The sequence below is a fragment of the Fistularia commersonii genome, chromosome 27 (assembly GCF_037954325.1).
Source record: "Fistularia commersonii isolate RoL2024-O1a breed Wild chromosome 27, RoL_Fcom_v1.0, whole genome shotgun sequence".
NCBI lineage: Eukaryota > Metazoa > Chordata > Actinopteri > Syngnathiformes > Fistulariidae > Fistularia > Fistularia commersonii.
The window spans coordinates 11,685,625-11,709,677 of record NC_141310.1 but is presented as its reverse complement, the minus strand read 5'-3'; the positions used below and the strand labels follow the sequence as shown (position 1 = coordinate 11,709,677).

General features: G+C 47.5%; 1 protein-coding gene across 7 annotated transcripts in view; it reads right to left on the bottom strand.

Annotated features, from left to right (window-relative positions):
• Nucleotides 1-448: 448 nt before the first annotated feature.
• The window catches only part of chd9 (chromodomain helicase DNA binding protein 9), a 77,944-nt gene continuing 54,339 nt past the window's right edge, over nucleotides 449-24,053 (bottom strand). For 4 of the 7 annotated variants that reach the window (XM_086175101.1, XM_086175102.1, XM_086175103.1 and 1 more), the window contains 25 exons: nucleotides 22,396-22,651; nucleotides 21,856-22,066; nucleotides 20,106-20,301; nucleotides 18,643-18,825; nucleotides 17,390-17,575; nucleotides 17,124-17,234; nucleotides 16,781-16,980; nucleotides 16,231-16,430; nucleotides 15,753-15,912; nucleotides 12,807-12,896; nucleotides 11,927-12,030; nucleotides 11,562-11,679; nucleotides 11,369-11,426; nucleotides 11,239-11,287; nucleotides 10,586-10,832; nucleotides 10,255-10,460; nucleotides 8,839-9,714; nucleotides 8,516-8,685; nucleotides 7,494-7,724; nucleotides 6,389-6,566; nucleotides 6,040-6,188; nucleotides 5,706-5,936; nucleotides 5,437-5,586; nucleotides 5,051-5,155; nucleotides 449-4,502 (listed from right to left, as the gene is read on the bottom strand). In XM_086175101.1, coding sequence (XP_086031227.1) covers nucleotides 3,474-4,502; nucleotides 5,051-5,155; nucleotides 5,437-5,586; nucleotides 5,706-5,936; nucleotides 6,040-6,188; nucleotides 6,389-6,566; nucleotides 7,494-7,724; nucleotides 8,516-8,685; nucleotides 8,839-9,714; nucleotides 10,255-10,460; nucleotides 10,586-10,832; nucleotides 11,239-11,287; nucleotides 11,369-11,426; nucleotides 11,562-11,679; nucleotides 11,927-12,030; nucleotides 12,807-12,896; nucleotides 15,753-15,912; nucleotides 16,231-16,430; nucleotides 16,781-16,980; nucleotides 17,124-17,234; nucleotides 17,390-17,575; nucleotides 18,643-18,825; nucleotides 20,106-20,301; nucleotides 21,856-22,066; nucleotides 22,396-22,651 — 5,694 coding nt within the window. In that variant the 3' untranslated portion in view covers nucleotides 449-3,473. The remainder of the gene's footprint in view (nucleotides 4,503-5,050; nucleotides 5,156-5,436; nucleotides 5,587-5,705; nucleotides 5,937-6,039; nucleotides 6,189-6,388; nucleotides 6,567-7,493; nucleotides 7,725-8,515; nucleotides 8,686-8,838; nucleotides 9,715-10,254; nucleotides 10,461-10,585; nucleotides 10,833-11,238; nucleotides 11,288-11,368; nucleotides 11,427-11,561; nucleotides 11,680-11,926; nucleotides 12,031-12,806; nucleotides 12,897-15,752; nucleotides 15,913-16,230; nucleotides 16,431-16,780; nucleotides 16,981-17,123; nucleotides 17,235-17,389; nucleotides 17,576-18,642; nucleotides 18,826-20,105; nucleotides 20,302-21,855; nucleotides 22,067-22,395; nucleotides 22,652-24,053) is intronic. The other 3 variants (XM_086175105.1, XM_086175106.1, XM_086175107.1) reach the window with 3 other exon arrangements.

Sequence of the window (24,053 nt, the reverse complement as noted above, 5' to 3'; positions counted from 1 at the left end):
CCACCTCGGCTCAAACAGCGACGGATGGTGCGATGCGACGTCGATGTACTTCCACCTCGGAGTTCACCTTTCATTTCTTTGGAGGTGTTCTGGGTTCTTATTTTCAATCCCCCTCTGTCCAGGCCTGTTTCATATATTTTTTAAAATTATTCTCTTGAACCACAATTCAAAAGCGACAACTAATTTCCATTGGTTCATTTTCAGGAATTTTTAATTTATTATTTCTTTCATCCGTTTCAAGTTATTTCAGCAACCATTTTGGGTTTTTCTTTCCTGAACAGAGTGGTACCAACAATTTTATTTTATCGTACACATGTAATCCTCCTGTCTCTTATGGTTTCAATTTAAAATAAAAAGGAATAGTCAATAAATAAACTGCATCTAGAAATAGTTCAAACACACGCGCGCGCACACACACACACACACACAAAGCAAAAAGCAGAGACACTTTCTGGATAGTCAGAAGAATATGTTTAATAAAAATAATTAAACCTCGGTTTCCTCTATAGAACTTCATAGAAAGTAATCCAATAAATTACAAATGACTTAAGACGCTTTTTTTTTTCCTCCTGCACTACATAAAGAATTATTTTGACTACACAGACCACGACTCGCAAGTATTACAACTGTCTAATGGAGAAAAAAAAAAAAAAAAAAAAAGAAAAAAAAAAAGACAAAACCTGACCGGGGTGACATTTAGGCTATTATCAAGCTTGAAATAATAATAATAATAATAATAATAATTGATGCCAGTTTCATCATCTCAGTGATTACATGTATTAAGATTGAAAGAAAACCTCCCTGTACAGCAGTAGTGTGCGTGTGTTTGTGTGTATGTCATGATTCTGCTTGCATATTGGTCGTTGTGTACTCGTGTTGTTGAACGCAGCCGTAACGCTGCTGTTCGCCCGGACCCCCCGGCACAGAACAACTCTGAAGAGGAAAACAAAAAACGACAAAAGAAAACAAAGAAACAAAAAAAAAAAACGCTTAATTGAAATCAACTTGTCCATTTAATGCCCCCCCCCCCCTCTCAACGTGGGGCAACAAAGACCAGCAGTGGCTTGGTGTTTTGCGTAAGAGCACTACAAGCAGATACACAATGACAGTGGTAAGTTTGTGTCACAGAGAAAATACCGTAATGTTTGTAGTCGAATTCCTCCCCCGACAACAACAAATAAAAAATAAAAATCATTGCAAGCGAACCCACGTCTGTGTTTACGTTACAGGCAAACAAGACAAGCACTTTAAAGCAACATTAGATTTCAGATTTGTCTCGGAAAAAAAAGTCTGTTTTGAACCGTGGGCCGTTCTCTCTCTCTCTCACACACACACACACACACATACATACATACAGACAGACACACACACCAGAGTAAGAGAAAGAGAGAGAGAACAATGCTACAACAATAGTAAAGATACACAGACTGAGTTGAGTCAGAATGGTTCTCCAGCGATGGAGGAACCTGTCGGAGTCCAAACTAAAAAACAAAACTGTTCGTCAAACACGTCTAACAGTCCCCGGCGCGACAGCAGCCCCCGCGGCCTGCGGCGCCGTCCTGGAGAGAATAAACATTACCAAACAAACAAAGGTACTTCGGCTTGAGTGAATTCCAGTGTTTTTTAACGTCCCGGCAGCCGCCGACGACACGGAAAGGGACAAGAGGCGTCGCGGGCGCTGGACACGCGTGACCGAGCGGATGCGAGCAACACGTAGGCTGGATTGCCAGTGTGAGGTACAGGATAAGGGCACTTCTACATCTAGCTGAAGCTCCATTCACCGGCAAGGCGGGATTTAAATAAAAAAGCGGGGGGAAAAACACACACTGAGCTGCTGCAAACACAAATAGCATTGTTAAGCCCTTCCTCGGGCTTGCTGATCTGGCACTGTGAACGGGATAAATCTCCAAAAAAAAAAACAAACAAAAAAAATAAAGACAAATACAATCTCAGCTTTTGTTTTTTTAACTGTTTTTTTTTTTTTTTTTTGTGCTTGGTGCCAGCGACCCCCGGCGTCCGACAGATTAAGGAGACGCAAAAAGTGTGTCCGACGCTCACTCGGGGCGGCAAAGTCCTGCTTTTTTTTTGTTAAGACGCGTGACATTCAAACGGAGGGGCGGGGAGGTTCGGACGCGGGAGGATCCAGTCGAAACACAGTGGAAGCTCTTAGTATAGGCAGGAAAAAAAAAAAAAAAGGAGGAAAAAATGGAAAAAAAAATGGCCTTCCTGCAGGGACGAAGACAGAAATGCGTGAATATCAAGAAAACACTCGTGTTTACGTTTTGCACAGTGAAGCCAAATCCTCCCTAGAACAGTTGAGGTAAAGATGCAGTCAAACACACCGGGGGCTGTGTGATAGCAAGGATCCTGAACTCACCGAAAAAACAGAAAATAAAATAAACAAATCGAGACCCTGAAAGGTCAAAGGGTAGTTTTTTTTTTTTTTGGCACACAGTAAAAGGTTTGTTTTTTGTTTTGTTTTTTTTTTTTGACTCCGGGGTCAAAAAAATGAACGGATGTGCAAGTGAACGTTTCTGCCTTTCAGCCGGAAGCGAATAAAGTGCACCTTGTCACGTTTGGAAGGCGACGCCGGGAGAACGAGAGAGAAAAAAAAAAAAAAAAAACTTCTTCGTGATCTTGGAAAAATAGATATTTTTAAATTTTTTTTTTTTTTTTTTTTTGAATGCCCTTTTCGGTGAGCGGGCCTCAGAGAGCGGCGGGACCGAAAATCAAGGAACGAACTCGGCAGTACGTGATAGAAAAAAGGGGTACGAGGGGGTGAGGCTGCGTCAAGTTGTGCAGTGGGGTGACCATGGCGACAGTCTACAGCTTCAGTGACATTCATTAGCTGCCCAAGTTATTGCTGACGTATCCAAACGCATGATCTGCAAAGCAAAAAGTGTCAACGGACCTGTAAAAGTACTATTTACAAGAGGGGGGGAAAACAAAAAAAAAACAAAAAGTTCATCATCGTCGACCCCCCCCTTCCTCCCCGAAGCCGACCCCGAACCCCGACAATCAAAATATATTAATAGTACAGCTCAACGAGCGCGTGGATGTAGTTTCACTTTTTTAATAAAATTAAATCCTGACATAATTACAATAATGCCTTTTTTTTTTTTCTCTTTTTTTTTTTTTTAACTTGTTGCAATTGTACATCGTGGTGCGGTACAAGTTCACAGAGTTCAGAAATCTACTAAAGGATCGACATGCAAAATGTCTCAAAACAAGACTGTACCTTGTGAACAAACACTGAAATTTAATTTCAGTTCCTTTTAAGTCTTTTTTTTTTTTTTTTTGCCTTTTTTTGTTGGTTTGTTTTTTGTAATCTTTATTACACAATTTAGTTAGTTCTCATATTTACACGTAAAGAAATCGCAACATAAGTGCTGGAAAATCCATATATATGTGAATAAATGTATACATTTCTAGGTGATACATAAATAAATTTATAATTATATGCTTTTACGGGATCAGTCCTCGTCGCTGGAGTCCGAGTCATCCGAGGATGACGAGGAGCTCCCGGACTCCGATGAAGACGATTCGGCTTTTCCGGAGCCTTCTGGACCACTGTTCTCCTTTTGTTCTACTGACTCCTCGTCCGCCTCTTCCTCGTCCCCCAATGTTTCTTCCGGCCCCTCGTCCCCCTCCGCGCCCTTCTCCGCCGCCGCCGCCGGCTCCATCTCCTGCGAGACGGACTGGGAGGCGGCGGGCGCGGGCGAGGCGGCGGCGGCGATGGCGGCGGCGGCGGGGAGGGAGGGGTCACTGTTTGAGCTCTGTGCTGCAGACGCAGGAAGGTTAAGGCCTGGAGTGAGAAGCATCCCTGGGTAAAGCATACTGGAGAGTAGCAAGGGGTTAAGAGACAGAGGGTGACTGGAGGCTGCCGAGGCAGCCGAAGCACTTTGTGGGGCGGCGGCAGAGGAAGAGGTGCCGGAAGAGGAAGAAGTCGTTGTAGAAGAGGTCGCGGTCGAGCCCTCGGTCCGTTCTCCTTTGGTGTCTGAGGTGTGGGAGGGGGTCTTGGCGGCGGCCGCCGAGCCGTCCGCCCCGCCGGCGCAGCCCTTCTCCTTGTCCTCGGAGCCGGCCGCGCCCTCGTGACCCTGCTTTCCGAGCAAGCCGCTCATGCCCAGCAGGTTCGGCAGCCCCGCCATTCCCGACAGCATCATGGGAAACATGGCGGCCAGGTTGCTCGCCGCCATGTTGCCGGCGTCGGAAGGCAGGCCCATCAGCCCCGCGGTGAGCTGCAGGGACTGTAAGCTCTGGAGGTTCTGCTGGAGGGCCTGCAGGCTGGTGAAGTCCATCCCGGAGAGGAGGCCGTTGGCCAGGAGGGGGTTCAAGCCGAGGGTGGAAGATGCCGGGTTGTTTGTCGCTGCCGCCGCCGCCGCCGCTGCCGCCGCCGCCGCCTTGGCCAAAGGATTCTTTGGTCGCCGTCCACGCCGACTCACCTCCTCGGGAACGATGGGTCCAGTCAGGATCCTGTCGAACATGCTCTCCGGAAGGTAACCCTGAAAACGTCACAACCAAAGAGCGCCTTGACGACAACAGCTACATTGACCAGGAGTCAAACAACGCGGCCGACTCGGATCGGTGAGACAAATAATACTTACTTTGGGTTCGTGCTGAAACTTTGAAAACCCAAGATCCCTTGCTTGTCATTAATTCCTTCTCACGATATAATAGTTCGGTAATAATCTCGTCATGGGTCGATTCTTTAAGGTTTTTGGATATTACTTCATTTTCATATGATTGTCATTCAGATTCAGACACGATTCCCTGTGAATCTTAAGGTCAACCGTTCCAGCCGGTCGTGCAGGACTTACAGTTGAAGCGCCCCCTTGTGTGCACAAATATAACTTATATCTGAACTCATAACTTTTATCGATATCTGAATCTGCTTTCTGGCTTTTATTTTTCATACGTTCATCCTGTGACTGCGGTCCATGACAACAGTACTTTGAATGAATTATTCCCATCGACTCAAAGCGGAGAAAAACCCTCCTCCTCGAAGCGGGTTGAAATACCGCGTGAAACGTCTCTTTATTTTTTTACTTACCGACTGCTTGACGACGTCGGCCCATTCAGGTGGGACTCCGTACTCGGGGTTCTCCTGGAGGAACCGGCAGAGGTCTTTTAGAGGAGGAGCAAAAGCTCCCCCGACCTGCAGGTGAGGCGACAGGGAAACGTGAACCCGAGCGCTCGGAGGGCGCGACCGATATTTCTACACCCGGCGGAAAGAAGATGATTTCATGGTTTGTTTTTGTCAAAATATCTGCGGAACAATAAATCTATTCAGCATTTGTCCTTGTATCTTGTTTATAAAAGGCAGCGCGATCTAGTTCTGTGTGACTCTGACTACCGGTGGGATTTATAAACATTTTTGAGACTTTGGGAATGGCAGTTTCGTAGCTTTGAGAGTCTTTTGTATGTTCTATAACCGACCTTCCGCGCATTTCTCCTGTTGATGATCTGGACGCGCTCCTCCCCGGTCAGGCTGTTGACATCGATCTTGTTGGGGTTCCTGCAGCGGTGCCTCTTCTGCTTGGGGCGGCCGTCCTGGAAGTGGAACTGCATGTGCATCTTGTTCATCCCCTGGACACCGAAGGGAAACGGGGCTCTCGTTAAAAAGCCCGGGAAATGGGAAATACGGAGAATTTTCCGTGCGCGTCGAATCCTTGTAGGTTCCTTGACGGAATCTGATATGGACTCACGGGGATAAAGGCTCCTGTGTCTGTAACAAAACCGGGGTGGTCTTTGAGCCACTGCTCCAGATCTTTCCTCCTCGGGGCATCATCCCCAGCCAGCCGGGTGCCGTCTTTGAGGTTGATGACGGGAACTCGGCTGTCGACGTCCCCGGAGGCCAGACCGGAGCTCTGGCCGTAACCTGGCATTTGAGCCATGGACATGCCCACCTGGCCGATGCCGCCCCAGCCCGGAGGCACCTGGAGACACACGGAGACGCCGTTGCCGATGCAGCTCATCTGATAAAACCCAGAGAAATTACGAACCGCCGGGTTCCCGTTCGCAATCCGATAAGGAGCTAACCTGATCAGGGACAGCGGGGACCCTGCTCCTGTTCATGAAGAGCAGGTCCATCCCCTCCACGTTCCTCCTCCGACCCCGTCGCCTCTTTACCACCGGCGGGCCGTCCAGCGCTCCGTTTAGCCTCATCTCACCGGCAAGACCTGAAGGCACTGGAAACATTAGGCCACAATTAGAACGGAAAATCTGGGAATTGTGCAGTTTAATGTAAAAACAATGTAGCTGTCGAGGCTTTGAGATTCAGAAAAAAAAAAAACAAAAAAAAAAAAACAGTGCACTGCCATCTGGTGGTAGAAAGAAGGCAAATCCTGAGTGATCTCACACACACGCACGCACACACACGCAAACGCACCGTTCTGGGAGCTGCACTGTGGCTTGGTGATGTCGGCCAGGCCCGTGTCCGAGGCGCTCTGCAGGTCGTGAAGCCGGGCCAGGTACTGTTGCTGGGCCTGGGGGCCCTCCTCCATGTCCAGGGGTCTCTTCAGAGGGAGACCCTGTTTCTGGAAGGTCAGCTTCAGTCCTCCTTCCTGCTGTGCACGGACACGGGGGTCAGGATTCTTAAAAGGTGGAGGTTCTTCATGGAAGACACAGAGCTACAAATCTCCTTTGTATTTTTGTCTCAAAATCTTTGCGGTAAATGTTACAGTAGCTCATTTGAACCTTTTTGTGGAACAGGTCTCTTCATAACAAGCGAGTCAAGGTTGTGCTTAGCTTTATGTCGCTAATGCTAATCGGACATGTAAGGTCTCAATCTAAAAATCAAATACGTCTGGCGCACAGTGCTCGCTTCCACATATTAGCTATCCAACTCCTTATCTGGACCACGACGGGAAGCCATGCCAGAAAGATAGAGATGCTGTCAGCACAAGACGTCCGGGTCTTACAGATGAAGAGCAGCAGGGGCCGCGACGACGGCGAAATCCAGACAATTTGGGGGGGTGAGTGTGGGGGTGGGGTGGGGGGGGGGTGGCAACGAAAGGAGGATCGGTTTGGGCGAAAAAGCAAAAACAAAAGCAAGGAGTTGATAAGAACCCCGCCAAGTTAATAGCCGCATCGCCTCCAAGCGTATTAGAGAACATCCACAGCTGAGGTCTCTTTTTCAATCAGATTAAAAAGCACGACCACTTCAGTCTAGAGAGGCTTCATACTGAACCTCATGTTCTCATGACTGAGTGATTTGCGCTCATGTAATCACAGCCTCTGAGCCCAATTCAAATTGAGTGTGTGGGAAAAAGAGAGGGCTGCTATTAAATTAATCTCTCCTCCTGCCAGGCAGTGAAAAACCCGCTAATCGTGCCCAAAGGAAAGAAAGAAGAGAACCAGAGCGACATGCTGAACACGGCAACTAACATCGGTCACAGCAGCAGAAGTGGAAGGGTCCTACGATTAGGGTGAAGCTGAGGGAGGAGGAGGAAGAGGAGGAGGAAGAGGAGGAGGAGGGGGAGAAATCAACATACATCATTGAGTTTTACTGAGAACTCCTTGTTTTCTGCAACATGCTTCGTCACCTTTGACCCCTGTGGCGACGCAGAGGGGTCCTCACACAGGCTGTTGGCGCTGTCCAGCAGCTTGGTGGTGTAGAAGGAGGCCACCGCTCCTCCCGGCTCATACACCCGACGGGTTCCTGGCCACTTGCCCTTTAGCACTGCCTGGCAGATGCTGTCGAGGCGGTTGATGATCACGCGATCCTGAGCAGACAGCGGCACACAGAATGTCAGCGCGCCGACTCTTTTCATCCGTCGAAAGCCCCGCAGCCGCGTAATGAGATTTCACACTGACTTGTTAAACCTGAATCATCGAACGATGACGCTCCTTCCGATTGTGATGGGAAAAAATATTTAGCCTCATTTTCAAAATATTGGCAAAAAAAAGAGACATTCATGCGTGTTTCTCTTTATTGCTTTTTTGTTAATGTGTGATGATCCGCCGTCTCATTGAGCCCAGGCCTGCTTTTTTTCCTCATTTATTCAAAATCGATGATTATATCGGAGTGCATAAATTAACGGAGGTTTGCTGATATTTATAAATATTTGATTGCCGTTATTAGTATCGGCTCCAAAAATATCGGAATCCATCAAGCTGTGGTTCAGAGTGAAGGCGGGTGTATTAATGACTGCTTTTATTTGTCGGCCTTTTCTTTAAAAAGAGAGGACTTCTGCCGTCGCCGCCGCGTCTGAACACAGCTCTGCCCTCCTCGTTTTATTTCTAATTTCAGCCTAATCTTGCATAGGTTGTGCTTTTTCAAAAAAAAAAAAAAAAAAAAGCACCACCTTAAGCGAAAAAAACATATTAAATATTCTTATTCTTGAAGCTTTCCCTTACTTTATACACACAGAAACGGTGGGCCGGAGTTCAAACACAGACAAACGTCCTGTTCGTTTACACCTTTGACCCAAAGAACCGATCTGATTGGCAGCGACCCGGCTTGGTCACGCATCGTTGAAACGTCCCACGGGTCAGCGCTGTGCACGTGGCTCACCTTGGGCCAGTAGGATGCGGCCAGCATGTAGCCTCCTCCCTGGGAGGGATGCGAGGAATTGCTGACGACGCCGTTCTCGGCCACATGGGCGTCTTGTGTTTCGTCCTGGGCCGTTCCAATAGACGCCACACTGTCTTCATCGAAGCCCTTAATATTTGCTGCTGCAGGCACTGAGGACGCGGACGAACGCAGGGGAACGGATAAGCAACGCACTTTGAATACTACTACCTCTACTTCAGATATACTTTCAGCATTTCTACTTTGAATAGCGATGATAAAAAACTGGGCTTTTACATTAAGAGGGTTTTTTTTTTTGTGCTCACCTTTTTTCTTCCCTTCCTCCCCCTCGCTGTCACTGCCGTCAGAAGAAGAGGACGAAGAGGAGGACGACGACGATGAGCCGGAAGAGCACGACGACGAGGACGAGGACGAGCTGGACCCGGAGTGCGACGAGGAAGAGGACGAGGAGGAGGAAGACGAAGAGGAGCGCGAGGACGAGCTGGAGGACGAGCCGTCGGAGTCTGAGTCGGAGCCTCGCCTGTTCTCTCGCCGCGCCCTCTTGCTGGCCTTCTTGGGTTTCCTCTCCGAGGAGTTGGGCGTGAGGGGCTTCGTTCGGGCCGCCACCATCTGCCTCTCATTGTCTCTCACCTCAGGAACGGGTTTCTCCTCCAGACCCGTGGGGGTGTCGGGAGCCCGGGGAGGACTCCAGCTCTCCCCCTGCTTCTCTCGGCTCTCCTCCCCCTCCGAGGGGGGCTCTACTTTGGGCACCACCCCGCAGGGCTCGGCGTCCCTGTGGGCCGGCGGGGGGAGCGGGGAGCCGGTCAGCGCTGAGCCCGCGGCCTGGTACTGCGGGTGTAGGAGCGGGGTGGACGTGCGCGACTGCTGCGACGCAGCTTTTGTCTGGCTGTAGTTGCGCTGGGCGGCCATGAAGCCGAGTTCGGGGTCTCGAAGGATGTGGTAATCTGTGCGACTGACGCCGTGCTTGGCGGCGCCGATGAGCAGATCGCGGTCGTGCGTGCCGGCCTCCCACCACACCGGCAGGTCGGAGCTCATCTGGCACAGCGGGAGGCGGTCGAACAGCAGCTGATGGTGAAGAACCTGCTCCCTCACCTGGCGAAGCAACTCTACCCTGTACAGGGTGCGAGAGGCTCGCTCCTCTGTGATGGGCTGGATGGTCAGAGACGGATCCACGGAGGCGTCTGGAGAGAAGAAGAAGAAGTGTGTGAAAAAGTTGTCAGGGGGAAATACAGGTTGCTCTGCAGGTGCTACCCCAAGGCCTGTTTGTGTCTGGAGTTTTAGCACCACAGTTTATTCTTCCATAAATAATTAACCTTATCAGTCAGAGTGCCTCCGCACTGCTGAGCTGGCTTGTTTGCCACGATGCTTGTGACCCTTCACCAGGATCAAAATATTTGCACCCAGAGGTGAATCCAGGAGGGTTTTCCTGCTACTGATAGTTGTCGGTAACTTATTTTTACTGCCACCAGTTCTTCTCCATGTATCCAAAAGTCAGATCACTTGAACTTGGGTGTGATTTCTCATTAAAAAAAACAGTTTGGGACATGTATATATATACATATATGTATATATGTATATATATACTGGGTTTTTTTTTTATATACATATCATGCCAGAAGTAGCCATGTGACAGTGACCTCCTGAGGAAAGATCTCTGCCCTTCAGGTGTTTATCAGGGAAAAATGTGCATGCGTGTGTGAGCGAGCTGGCGGGTCTCTGACCTCCCTCCTTGGGCGGCAACCGACACACCCGCCGACACATGGCGGTGAAAGCGCACAGGTATTTCTGCAGGCTCTCGTCCGTCTTCTTGTGCAGTCGCGCCATCGCCCTGAACTTGGTCCAGTCGAACTGGCCGAGGTTGGGGTCAAACACGACGCCGAAGGTGGAGACCACGCGATAGAAGTCAGCCTCTTCTCGCCGGGTCCATCTGTTCAGTTACGTCCATATGAATACACATTTTTGCAGTCACAGGGTTGAATAACGGTCCGACTAGCAACTGATATTCACCAAAATATTTTTAAACAAGGGGCCGGTCTATTCCTGTGCTCTGACCTTTGCTGACGCTCAATCTTTGCCACCATCTTGGGGTTGAGGGTATCGGTGAGGGCGGGGGGCAGCGGGCAGAGCGGTGCAGACATTATCATGGTCTGCTGGGACTGAGACTGAACCTGGTGGATTTGCAGGATCTGCCGGCTCTTGGTGAAGCGCTGGGAGGCCGTGATCAGACGCCTCAGCCGGGCAGTGAGTACCGAGGACGAGGGCCAGAAGGCACTTTCAGCTTCCGTCAACGGAGCCGCATCTGGACGGGAGAAAACCACGGCGCACGCACCACACAGAGACACTTGTGAGAATAGATAAAGTGGACATCTTGCTAGTTTAATACGCCGTATTGCCGCTAATTAGCCAAATCTCCTTGATATCGCTTTAAGCTCCTTTAATGGGGAACGGCAACGATTCCGTTGAGCTTTATCGGACCGATTAAAGCTTCAGCCACACTGACACATCATCCATGCATAAAATCGAAATCAAATGTAAATAGTGATAAAGACGCGGGTTAGCTTCGGCGCCATTCATTCATTTAGCAGTATTTAACAGCAGACCTTTCAGAAGAAAACCGCTCAGTCTTTCCGGATGACTTGTTCCATTAGGAAGCCTGCGCTTATGGTCATTATGGATTTGATGGACTATGAGAATCTAATACTCACCTCCGGCACTGTCAGTGACAACCAGGTCTCCGGGAGAAGAAGCATCATCCTGCGTGAAGAGAGCGTGTGAGTTTATGGAAGGACACCTCCGCTCGAATGAAAAACGACGTGGGTTTTCCTGCGGTTTTACCTCCATATCATCCTTCAGCAGGGCCGGGGCGGGTTTGTATTCTGGATCATCCCCATCCCTGCACACACAGACAATATTCGAGGTCATCTATCGCAGGTGGAGACTCAAGTTTACACACTAAATATTAGATCGAAGTGGAAGTCAAGCAGAGACCAAAATCGTTCTTTTGGGGTCCAGGACTTCGTGCACTCACCCGTCCATGAAATCATTGCCTCTCTGTTCAGCAGCGATGGCCTTCTCGTCCGGTCGTCCCACTCGCTCTAGGAAGCACAGGGCAGGGTCTGCACGGATGGTATTGTACTTCTCGTAACCTGGCGAGGGAGACGGGGAAGCACCAGAGTTAGCAAAAGATAATAGGTCGGCAGGCTCAAGCACACAAATACCCGGGTAAAACGGACAACATAAAGAATCTGTTAAATCCAGAGGGTACGGCTTGGTATTTTGGGGGGGGGAAACAAACAAACAAACAAAAAAAACACTCTTGGGCCAAACTGAAAATAAAACAAAGCAATTACGATCGCCAAACTGCTCAAAGTAAGCAAAGAGGAGGAGGCTCACCATGCTTGTAAACGCCGAGCAGCAGACACTTGTCAGAGTCGGAATCCCACCACAAGGCTGGCAGCTCAGAATGGTCGGGCTCTGGCACCCCGATCTTTATCTCACTGAGGATGAGGCGTTTAGTTGTTTATAGCAAGAATTTCAGAAGTAAACAGACGCGCTATCAGTCTCACTCAATGACGGTCTTGGGGAAAGGTGGCGTCATTTCTCTTCGAAACAAGTCTTCATTAATCACCCCATTAGTTGCACTGACCTGCTGCCAGTGCAAACACGGTGTTTAAGAGAAGGAAGGTCTAATTATCCTCTCTGTATGGTATTAATTCCAATGAATAAAAATGGGGATTTTGGTCATTAGATGCAGTCGGTAGCTTATTGATCGCCACGCTATCGGTTGGCTTTATGGCCCATTTTAAAACGCCATCAAAAACAAGTTAGACGTCCATCTTCCGCCAGCAGGTGGAGCCCTTCGGCTTTCTTATTCTTTGGGCCGATCAGCTGTTTTCTTCTCTCAACAGGTTGATAATACATGGAAACGATGAGATTTGCCACTCGAAGAAAGGAGCACGGAGGCAGCCATTTCACTCGGCTTCCTAATTCGTTACAAAAACTATGCCCTTTTTCAAATGTGTTGTGAAACTGCGACATCTCATTATCTACGCTTATTGTTAAACAAAGATCAGGTATTTAAGGCGGAACTTGTTACGATCTGTCTCGTATCGAAATTAGCAAAAACATGCGCTGGGATTTTCGATGTCTGGAGTGTCCAAAGAATAGTTGTTTTTTTTCGGCCGGAGACGCTAAAAGCTGTTGCGAAATGAACGTGTTAATGAATGTGCTTGCAAAGAAATGTAACATCTGAGTCTATGGAAGTCGCACTCACCTGGAATCCACGTTATCTAGTACCTTCTGGGCCTCGCTTCCTATCACCTCTTGTTTCAGGTAGTAGAGCATTCTGACCCTGAGCAGCACCCTGCACAGGGAAAACCCACTGGTCACAAAAAGCCCTGACCAAGCACAATCGCTGAGCGAGCAGAACCAACACTCGCACACAGACAGACACACACACATTCCCCAAGTAACACAGCCACCTGCTGAACACAATGTGAAAAGAATGAAATGAGGTGCAATTAAAACTTAAATCCTAAATTCGTAGACTGTATAAAGGATTAAAACTGGTCATCAGCTATTTTCATGGCCTCCGCATACAATCGTTTAAATGGAGTTGACTACTCTGGGATTAATTCGCTCTAAGTGCATACATAGTATGGACAGGGGATGCGTTTTGAAGGAATGACCGCCTGAATGCATGAAAAATCACGGTTTTAAAAGGTGCACGAGGAGTGACCGTAACAAACGCCTGCGGTGTCTGGATCCACTTGGCGCTCGTGATCTCAAACCAAAATACCCAGTATATTTGCTAAAATCTAGCCATCCTCGCCCAGTCCTAATCCAAATGTGTTGCGTTATTGGCTTCGACAGAGAAGGACACACACCGTGTACGTGAGCCGCCACGATCGTTACAGAGCCGGACCAATTAGCTGGCAGAATCTTCCTGTTTAGGCCTCACACAAGGGTTGATAGCAAAGCTCCGAGGACTGAACCGAGAGACGAGAGTCTCTCTCCAGTCATCATGTGGTCGTGCTCTGGCAGTAGATGAAGGCCGGGAAGTTAAGGCTGACAAGGTAGAGGGAGTCTGACTCACAGGGGAGACATTAGCTCTGTGATGCATGATCTCAGATCACAGCTAGCAGGCTTTGAGCGGAGACGGGGAAGCGGTGCGCTGGTGAAGTGTCTCTAACGTCTGCTCCGCCTTGAGATCTCGGTTCGTGTTAAAAGTGCGGCGGGGCTGGTTGTGTGTGTGTGAACATGAAATGTACTTTTTAATCCACTTTGTCGTGTTTTGTTGCGGGGAAATAAAATGAAAAAGAAACAACAAAATGCAGCGCTGGAGGAAAAAAAGGCAAAAATCGCACGGAAGAAAAAGCCTAAATTCCCAACGGGACAATGGGAATTATCTGCTTACAGGGCACCTACATCGCTTCCATTTCCAAGCCGGCATTCAGAGAGTTTGGGCTTGGGCAAACATTAAGCTTGTCTGAGTGTGTCTCCATAAACACTACACTTAATTACAACAAAAGAAACAACTTCGGGGACACCACTGAAAGATAATTGGATCTGAAAAATAAAAAATGGGCATTTTGTAGCTCCAGAGGGCAGAAAGTATTCAAACTATGTCAGTATATTATTCATGTCTGTGGAGCGAGAAGAGCTTTTTGCTCAACAGCAACGAAAACATCGAGGAATCCCACTCTAAAATATCGCATGCCAGGCCTTCCGTCTTTGTTACACCATAACTTAGAGGAATATTGTTATAAATGAGCCGAAAATCCGTCCCTGATTCATTGACAGGACCAAGAAAAACGGCCGTGCTGAGATACGTCTGTTTTGTGGAGTGATTGATTTCTGTGGTGACCGGTCTGGACTCGTAGCTCTGCTAAATCAAAGTCTTGAACTTCCTCCCCCGCCTGCCTCCACCCTCCACGCTCCTGTGTGACTGGACCCGCCCAGGAGCAGCTGCTGCTGCTTACCCTGCCTGTCAGCACATCCCTTCATCACTTGCTTTCCAAGTCCTTTGTCAGGGTGTGCGGTGTGTGGTTCACTCCGGGCTGCCGGATCTCGGCGCTGTCTTTACAAAGGAAATGCAGACTGGGAATCCTGCGCGGTCTGTCTTGCAGACGGCGATACATCAAGGACCGACGGAAGTGGAGCCGATGCCGTAGGTTTCCCGGCCATCTGTTAGTCATGTTGAAACTTTCAGAATAATCTCCACTATTTCCTATATTTCACCATCCTGTGCGGGTCCTCTGTTTTACATTTACGGTTCAGGAAGGAGGCCGGCGGACCCCCCCCCCCCCCCCCTCCAAACCCCTCTAAAACCCACCAGTCACTCACAGGTCCTCAGAGTGAAAATGTAGAAGTCAGCAAAGCCCGCTGACAGTGTGTCCCCGTTTGGCCGGCGTGTCACATATCAGACAATCCCTGGATTCAGCACTACTGGACCATAAAACAATGGGGAACTTTCTATGGAAGCTGCAGCACTCTGTGTCTAAAGCCCCATAGACACATGCCACCCCCCACCGCCATCCTTTTCTTTTTCTTTTTTTTTTTTTTTTTAACACAGGAGCAGGAATCTATTTGGCTTATATCAATAGCCAGTCCTTTCCCCTCTGCCTGTAAATAAGTGAGATCTATGATGGCCATTAGTAGCCCCGCTGAAGTCTCATTAAGTTTTGTATCACTCAAGTGTTCCCAACGTGTAATGATGTCCATTAATGAATCAGAAAAGTGTCAGCTCCAATGGATGCTTTAGTGCCGTCTGATTACAGCTGCCCCACTCAAAATGTGAACCACGTGCACATTATATTTTCATAAAACGCTGCTGGAAGAGAATAACGTCCACCTGCCAGTTGCCATAATAGGATAAGGGTTTAAACACAGACACGAGAACACGCTCACTCTCACCCACGCACGATTAAAAATAATGTTAGTAGACTATTAGTCACCAGTTGCACTGAAAGTTCAATTCCAGATGAATCCAACTTTCCCGTTGTCATTTCCATATAGTCAAGCCACTGTGTCTGACACTGCCAGACACTTTTGAACCAGCTGGTTAGAACCGAAACTCGAGCAGTGACCGGCAGTGCAGGAAATGTAGCGTTACATAACCTAACGCAAAATGGGTCACGCTGATGCATGGCGGTACGATTACTAAACACTTCAAATGTTAAGCGCACCATTTCCTCAAAGTGGGACGAGCGGCGCCTACTTGTTGCAGTGGTGCTTGAGGTGTTTCTTGTAGCCATCATCCTGAAGCATGTGCTCTGGGTTGTGCTTCCTCAGCCACTCTGCTTTGTGAATGTCAAATGAGCTCGACTGGGTCTTCATCTTCTTACCCTTCCTGCCTCGAGGGACCGGGGCAGACAAACCTAGAAGAAGGGGAAACCAGAACCGATAAGTGTTACGTAGGATATACAATGACTTCTTTGAGTCCGTTTATCGAGTCAGTCGCCTTCCATTGTGCCGCGACCACAGAATCAAACATTAACACAGTCACGCACTGGAAAGTCTTTGTGTCAAGGTGCATCAGAGACATAGAAACCTAGACACATTTCTGAATAAAGTATAGAAGCCGGGGCATGAAAAACAAGTTTTTGTATTTCTACTCCACAACTCGCTGCTTCTGGTCCATGTGACCCACATATGACGCGTACTGCCGAATGCAGAGAGGCATTGCTATTTCTCACCCAAGTGATTCTGCAGCTCTTTGGTCCGTCCATCTTCAGTCGGAGCGATCAGATCCCACATGAAGCTTTTGATTTTGTCATCACCGCGGTAATGGACCAGACAGTAGGCCAGCAGCGCTCTGCAGATGGACTCCACATCCCAGTCGGTCAGCTGCTTCTTGAAACGCCCGTGGTTGAGGATGTCTTTCCAGCGACCCCATCTACGCCGCGACGACGGCCAAACAAAAACACTGTCAGCTTTTCAAGAATTTCATGTGAAAAAAAGGGAAACGAGGCACTGACTAATTTAATGATAGGGTATGAAAGGCATAACATTTAGTATGAATTTGTAGATGCTTTACTTCTGTGAATGTTTACAGCCTTAAAGGTTGCTGTCAACATATTTTTAAAGAACAAGACTTTAAGAACAAATATAAATATTTATAAAGTATAAACTGGGGGGGGGGGGGGGGGGGGGCAGTTTTGACAAAAAACAGAAACCAAACAAAAACGGTTGATCATGATTTGGCATGTGCCGTTACTTGGTCTTGACTAGTTTAATAAATCCTACCCGTATACGAGCAGGTTCTTCTCTACTCTGAAGCACTCTGTGCGTCCATAGTTGCTGAGCCGGTCTTGGTTTCTCCTGAGTTTAGGTTTGGTCTCGTCATTCTCGCTCTCTCCCTCGGAAAGCTCTGCCAGCTCGTCTTTGGTGGCGCTGAAGGGCCTCGTTTGCTTTCTGACACGGGGCGTGTCGATAACAAGGCTATTCTGCAAAGCAAGGGGGGGCCGGGGAAAATTTCAGGAAAGGGCTTTCAGGTCATGTAACATTCTCGGGAGTCGCAGATCCTCGTGCAATGTCCTGATGTATCAATTACAGCGTGTATTTTTAGCACTTGTGGCGCAGAACTTACTCTGCCATTGACCATATCCATATCTATGTCCGCCTTTTTGGCCCACTTGTCCCAGAAGTTGGGGTCATCCAGGGAAATGTCTGTGCGGTTTCCAGATGCAACAAAACTGGCCTGAAAATAGACACAGAAATCAGTAGGTTGTCAGTATTTGTCATCCACAGTATTTGTATCTATAAGCCACAAACTGCTGGCGGCCAAATCTGTTCAGTTAGAATTTAAATATTCCAATCGAATCACGGCAAAGGTGTTGCTTGCGGATGTGCTACCTTAGCAAAGGTGGATCCTCGTCCTTCGGACTCGATGGTGATGGTCTTCGTTCTGCGCTGGAGGATCTGGTCGATATCCTCCTCACAGAATTTGGCCCCTTCGTCCTCCTCGTCCATGATGGCTCCGTAGGCGCCGCGGCGCAGCAGGTCCTCGATCTCCTTCTTGGACAGTTGTTGCTGCGCCGCCTGGGAGGCGAGATGGGGCAAGGCAGTCTGGTTCAGAAACAGAAGCCGACGCGCGGACGGGACTCACCGGAATATTGCAAAACCCGATGGTGTTGTAAATTCTTTATGCAATAGAACCACATGCCGCAAATTGCAACAAAAGCCCACAGCGATCTAGCTAATAAACACGCACTCGCAGTCGCAAACACACACACACACACTTGTTGGAGCTTTAGAATTACCACAGCAGCAGAACTACATCTGACCTCGATAGCTGTTCAGTATGCAAATGTGTTCAGTAAAACCAGATGTGGCGACCTGCTAACAGCTCAACCTCTTTATTTCAAATAATCCCCAGAGGACAAACTGAAGCTAAACATCCACCTACACACTTCACACACTGTTGACACACTCCCCCAGAGAGGGATTAAAGTATAATAGGATCAGTTTCACTTCAAGTGGATTTTTTTGAGCGTAAGGTCCAAGTTTTAGGTTGTTCCTTTTCTTTTGTCGAGCCACTTATTATCTGCGATGTTTCCGTGTTTTCCTGACGTTATTCGGAGCAGACTACATCGGAAACGCTCTTGTCCAAAAACTACTGGGGGAGAGAGAATCTCTCGGCGCAATGACATCAACGCAAGGAGAGAGATGTGTATTTGGCTCAAGGTTGGATGCTGTCAGGGTAATTTCACATAATATTACACCATTATCTCTAAGGACTCCGTTTAGTTTCGACTCCCAGTCTGAACTTCCCCGTGTGTTTCCAGGACAGCTGCAGAAAAGAGCAGCTCCGGAATAAAATGAGTCAAAGAGATATGCGGGCACGGCAGAGGTGTGTTAAGAGAGGAAATACAAACACGAGGACAGTAACGGAGACAAATAAACCGTGATTCCTACTCTTTTCAGAACTAAAGTGCTGACAGATGGGACCAAAATCTGCATCGTCCAGCCAAGGTAAACTTCCAATGTGGATTTCATTAACCGAAGCCCTGTTTTAAGCACCTCTCTTTGGAAATAAACTCAATGTAATTTGAATGACTTGCTTCCACATTTCCATTCCAGACCGTTTGGCCAAATCTCAAACTCACCCCTCCCCCGGTGCCTCCGCCGAGGCTGTTATCTCGGCCGCTCATACTCTGCAGCACCGCCTTGTCCAGGCCCAGCTTGAGGCTGGCGCGGTCAAACATCTCTCTCTCGTACGAATTCCTGGTGATGAGGCGGTACACCTTCACCGCCTTGTTCTGACCGATGCGATGGCAGCGAGCCTGGGCCTGCGGAGAAACAACAGCGGAATAAATGCGCTTATAGATTCTGCTCTGATATCTCAAGTTTACTCTTAAGCACAATTCACACTACAGGACTTTAAACCGGATTTTCCACTCGCTGGCGAACGCCCAAGATAAGTAGTGAAGCACTTTTCGACGCAGGCTAAACGTTGTGAGGGCGAGCCAATGACAATATTCCCGCTTCGTTTTTTGTTTTTTTTTTCTCTCACCTACATTTCATCGTTTCCCTTTTTTGGTGGCTTGCAGCAAATCGGCGCATGAAAAAGGCTCAAATCACTTACTGCCCCGAGCCGTCCTTTTTTGGAACACCACAGCCTGTCTTACCTATGAAATCACATCTTTTTTTTTTTTTTTTCACGGAAAACGCAGCAAAGACATCTAACGGTCTCCTCCGTGTAAGCCTTGACCCCTCCCGTTGCGGCTCAGCCTCGTTGTGCTTAAAGCTTTCAGATAGCGCGGTGTGAAGATTACTGCCATGTGATGAATTTGGGAAGCCACGTAGTGTATGATTAGAATAAGTGAAGCCTACTTAAAAAAAAAAAAAAAAAAAAAAAGGCCTGATCAAAATCATCAATTAATCTCCACGTATAAAACGATGCGCGGTAGCGAAGTGATGTTATGAACGCGCAGATTTTGTTTGGACCGAGTGTAAAGCGCAGCGATGAGTCTCATTTGGCACGTGTTGAAATGGATAGAATTCCCGGTTGTTCCGCGGTGGAGACGGTGAAGATTCTCCTCCCACCGGGCGTGTTTTGATCGTGGCCATTTGTCTGAACGCGCTTAAAAGATCTGATCATTTTCCCTTGGAATCTGGGTCTTCACGTAGTTAGTTTGATTTAGCTTTTGGTTACCTTGCTTCCTACCGAATTGAACTGCAGGTGGCTATCGTGGTGACAAAGAGGCATACGATGCGGAACCTGTCGGGTGTTTCATTTGAAAATAACCCGGGTGCTACTCTGTCTTTCAGACTAACTTGGTCCCCTGCTGCAGAAGAGAGAAACACTTCGAGGACGACTGCGCTGAAGCTCAATAATTATCTAGAGGGTTTGGTGGACGATCGGCTCAATCGGCCGCATCAGAACGGGAACATGTCAAGGACGGTGGGAGCTTGGGAGGCTCAGAACAGATAAATATCACACTGCAAACGTTCTCGAGGGTTGAGATATGAATGGTACTGCACTAAAAAACATGCCTCTGTGTGTGTGTCTCTCTCTCGTGCTCGCTCACACGCGCGCACACACACACACACACACACACACACCTACCTGCAGGTCATTCTGTGGGTTCCAGTCAGAGTCAAAGATGATGCAGGTGTCTGCAGCGGTGAGGTTAATTCCTAGGCCGCCAGCTCTTGTGCACAGAAGGAAAACAAAGCGGTCTGAGTCCGGCTTGCTGAATCGGTCGATGGCCGCCTGCCGCAGGTTACCACGGACCCGTCCGTCTATCCGCTCGTACAAGTACCTGCAAGACACAAGTTTCACTCTTTAATGACTTCTCTGTGACGTATCTTGAGTTGAACTTGAGGCAAACATTCCAAAATATTAGGAGCTAACAATTCATTCATGTGTTTCAGAATTGATTTATTGAATAAGCCTTTAATAAAAAATGTAGTCCGAAGCACTAAGAGCTGAAACTCGGCCACACAACCACACATGGGAAATAACTATCTTAAAAAAAAAATCAAATAAAAAAAAAAAAAAATCAAAACAATCCGCAATTGGTGATTTCTTTGGTTCCCAAATCCTCCCACAATCTGAGCCTCTACAGGGTAATCCAATCTCAACTTCCAACAGGAGAAGCTATAAAGAATTTCCAATTTGTCCAACATGGAGGAGCCCTGAGGGCAAGCGGGGCCTGCTGCAAATCCTGCCTGATGTGAGCTGCACGCCACTGCATATGTTTACAATGGTTTGAGGTTCACTCTGGCTGCTGGAGAGGCGCCAGAAGAAAGAGAGAGAAGCAAAAACAGAGGCATGAAAAAAAAAAAGTTAGGACAGCAAAACAGATGAGAGAGAGAGATAGAGGTGAAAGAAAAAGACTAAAAATAAAGACAAATGTCCAGAGACTTGACTCTTATCCGAATTCCACAAAGTAATTAGATCTCAAATCCCCCCCAAGTTGTCAATCTAAAATTTCCTGACCAATCATTCCATCAGGAATCTACAGGGGTTTTAGGTCAAAACATTGCTGACACAGGCGGAAACACACACACACACACACACACACACACGGTCAAACTTATCTCAGAGTATATGGGTTAATGAATTGCATACCAGACCTCTGGCTGTCAAACAAACACAAATGTTGACCGTCATGCCCTTTGAAAGTAGCTGTGTCTTTCACTGGGTTGCTCTGCCTGCTTATGGGTGTGACGTTTCTAAAAAAGAATACTCAAATAGTCAAAGGTTTCTGTAGAAGGTAGCGCTGATGGGATTCTGATAACTATTAGTCCGAGGTGCGCCAAGTGAAAAACTGAAATAGGAAGATTGACGCAGCAGAAAACCACGAAGGTTGCCGGGACACACAAGCCGGCGGTTCACCAGAAACTGGACAATGGAAGATGGAAAAACATTGTCTGGTGTGATGAGTCTTGACTTCCTGCCTTGTGTCAACAGTTCAGGGTGCTGCCAGTGTCATGCTGTGTCTGTCTGTGTGTGTGTGTGTTTGTGTGTGTGTGTGTGTGTGTGTGTGTGTTTGGCACAGTATGTTCTTGGCACAGTTTGAGCCCCTTAGTACCAGTTAAGCATCATTTTAATTCCACAGCCTTGCCGGGTTTTGTTGCTGACGTTGTGCTTCCCTTTATGACCGGCGCTCCCATGTGCTGGCTACGTTCAGCAGGATAACGTGTTGTGTCACAAAGCTCATATTATCTCACACCGGCCTCTTTAGCAAGCCAATGAACGCCCTAGAGATCACCCATCTGCACCCCCGGTGTGATGCTTACATGTGAACATCAAACAATGTGGCTTCCAAAAACCAGAGCAGCGTGTACCTAAGTGATTTGGTTTCATTCACCTTCTCTGAATGAGGTAGTCTTCCAAGATGTCCAGGCAGCGCACCATCTGGGAGAAGATGAGCACCTTGTGTCCCCCGGCTTTCATCTTGGGCAGTAGTTTGTCGATGAGGACCAGCTTTCCGGCCGACTGCACCATTGCTTGCAGGTGAAAGTCAATGGCAGCGGGACTGTACACTTCCCTGAAGTCTTCTAGGATCTTTTCTTCTGCCCCTGATGGCGCGAAAGCGTGAACATATTAACAAAAAAAACACCTGTCTCACGTGCGGTTCTGTCGAGTCGTCGACGTGCCTGAATTTCAGCCGGCGACAGCAAACATTTGGCCACAACACAAGTGTACAAAAATAAACTACAAAAAAATGCTCTCTCTTAGTGTCAGAAGTCGGATGTAAGAATCTCTTAAGGCATCGAAATTATTAAGTGACAGAACTTCCCGAGGACTAAATGCGGAGAAACAAATCTCTGTGGCAATGCCTGCTGGAAACACACAAAAAATATCCAAACATTGATCAAACTTGAGTGGGCTTTCAGCACCGTCTCACCTTTGATGAGGTAGGGGTGGTTGCAGCACTTTCTTAGCTCCATCATGGTGTTGACAAGATTGGGCATATTCGCCTGGCCGGCTCCTTTGGCCAGGAACGAGAAGTTCTTCTCCAAGATGGCGCGGTAGTATTTCTTCTGAATGTTGGTGAGTTCCACCTCGATGATGGTTTCTTCTTTGGGGGCCAACTTCTTCTCCACGTCCTCCTTCAGCCGACGCAGCATCATCGGCTTCAAGATGGCCTGAAGCTTCTGTACCTGTTTGGCAACAAGTCAACGGGAGTCATGAGATCTCCTCACTGCACGGAAACGTGCACTTTGAACCTTTATGTATTTTCTCAATTTTTGGCTCATTCACAATTTCTGGGATGAAACAGACGCTTTAAAGCTTCGTCTGCAAACTGAGCGAGAGAAGTGAAGAACCTCTTGGGAAAGAGGTGAAACGTCCAGTTTCCACGACAGGACTTGCCGACCGTCTGAATTTAAAGCTTTCTTTCCCACACATTCCCCAAAACTCCCGGACAAAAGCGGTTTGTGTGGTTTTAGCTGGCAGAGTCTAAAAAAAACCTAAATAATTATAGCTTTTGTACATGTCGCCCTTTGTTTCGGCAGTTTTGGGACCGACCCAGATTTCCCCGTAGTTATCGTTCCGTCTCGGACACATCACATGCTCGACACTTTCCCTGAAGAGCTTTGTTTTTTTTTCTTTTTACCAGAAGCTAGAACTACCACCTCGTGGTTGGGCGATTCTACAAAGTTCCAGCTTACGTCTTTATCAGTCCTCAATCGACAATGAATCTAATGAAGTCTTTCGAGGAATTTAATAAAATGCATTAAGCGCAGGCCCCTGATCCTCAGCTCACTGACTGGCTGAATATTGTCCAGAACCTTGCTATTGCAGAACTTTATGTCATCGGTGATGTTCACCTTTTCGAATATAAAACCCAATCGTCTTATCCGATTAGGCCTCTGTGTCATTTTCGTAATTTAATTTTATCATAATCGGGGTAAAATTTCTGGAGTTATGGCCAAAAACTTGGGTTTGAAATGCCACGGGGAGCATGACCTATGAGCGTTTAATTCTCCAGTATTCAATTTAATATTAAAAAGGTCAAAAAGAAAAGATGAATGGGAGATATGCGACTGGGGGTGAAACCCAACATTCTGGTGATTCTGCATAAGTGATGATTTCATAATCTAGATAAATGGACAAAGACATTATGAAAACAAATGCAGATATCTGATCCATTCATGCTTGGGGTGATAAAAAATTTGGAAACAGGGCCTCATCTTCAACTAAATTAAAGTGCACAGTATAAAATTAAGTATTTTATAATAGCTTCTTTTAGCTCAGTGAATCTTGAGGGATACCTGTTGCTATTCTCATTTCAGGGCCTTTTTTTGGTCTCATTTAAGAATATGGGTAAGGATAAGGATTTTTCCTGAATTTTTAAAACTTTTTTTTTTCCAGATGTTACTTTAATTTCTTGCAAATGTTGACTTAATGTTGAATTACCTTTAGGGTTTTAGAGATTTTTTTTTGTTCTTCTTGTACTCTTACGCGCACATCTTATCCCCCCCCCCCCATCTTTCAATGGTGACAACCGAATCTCAGGGGTAACAACAGGTCAGTGAAGCCAAACTGTGCCCTCTTCTGTTC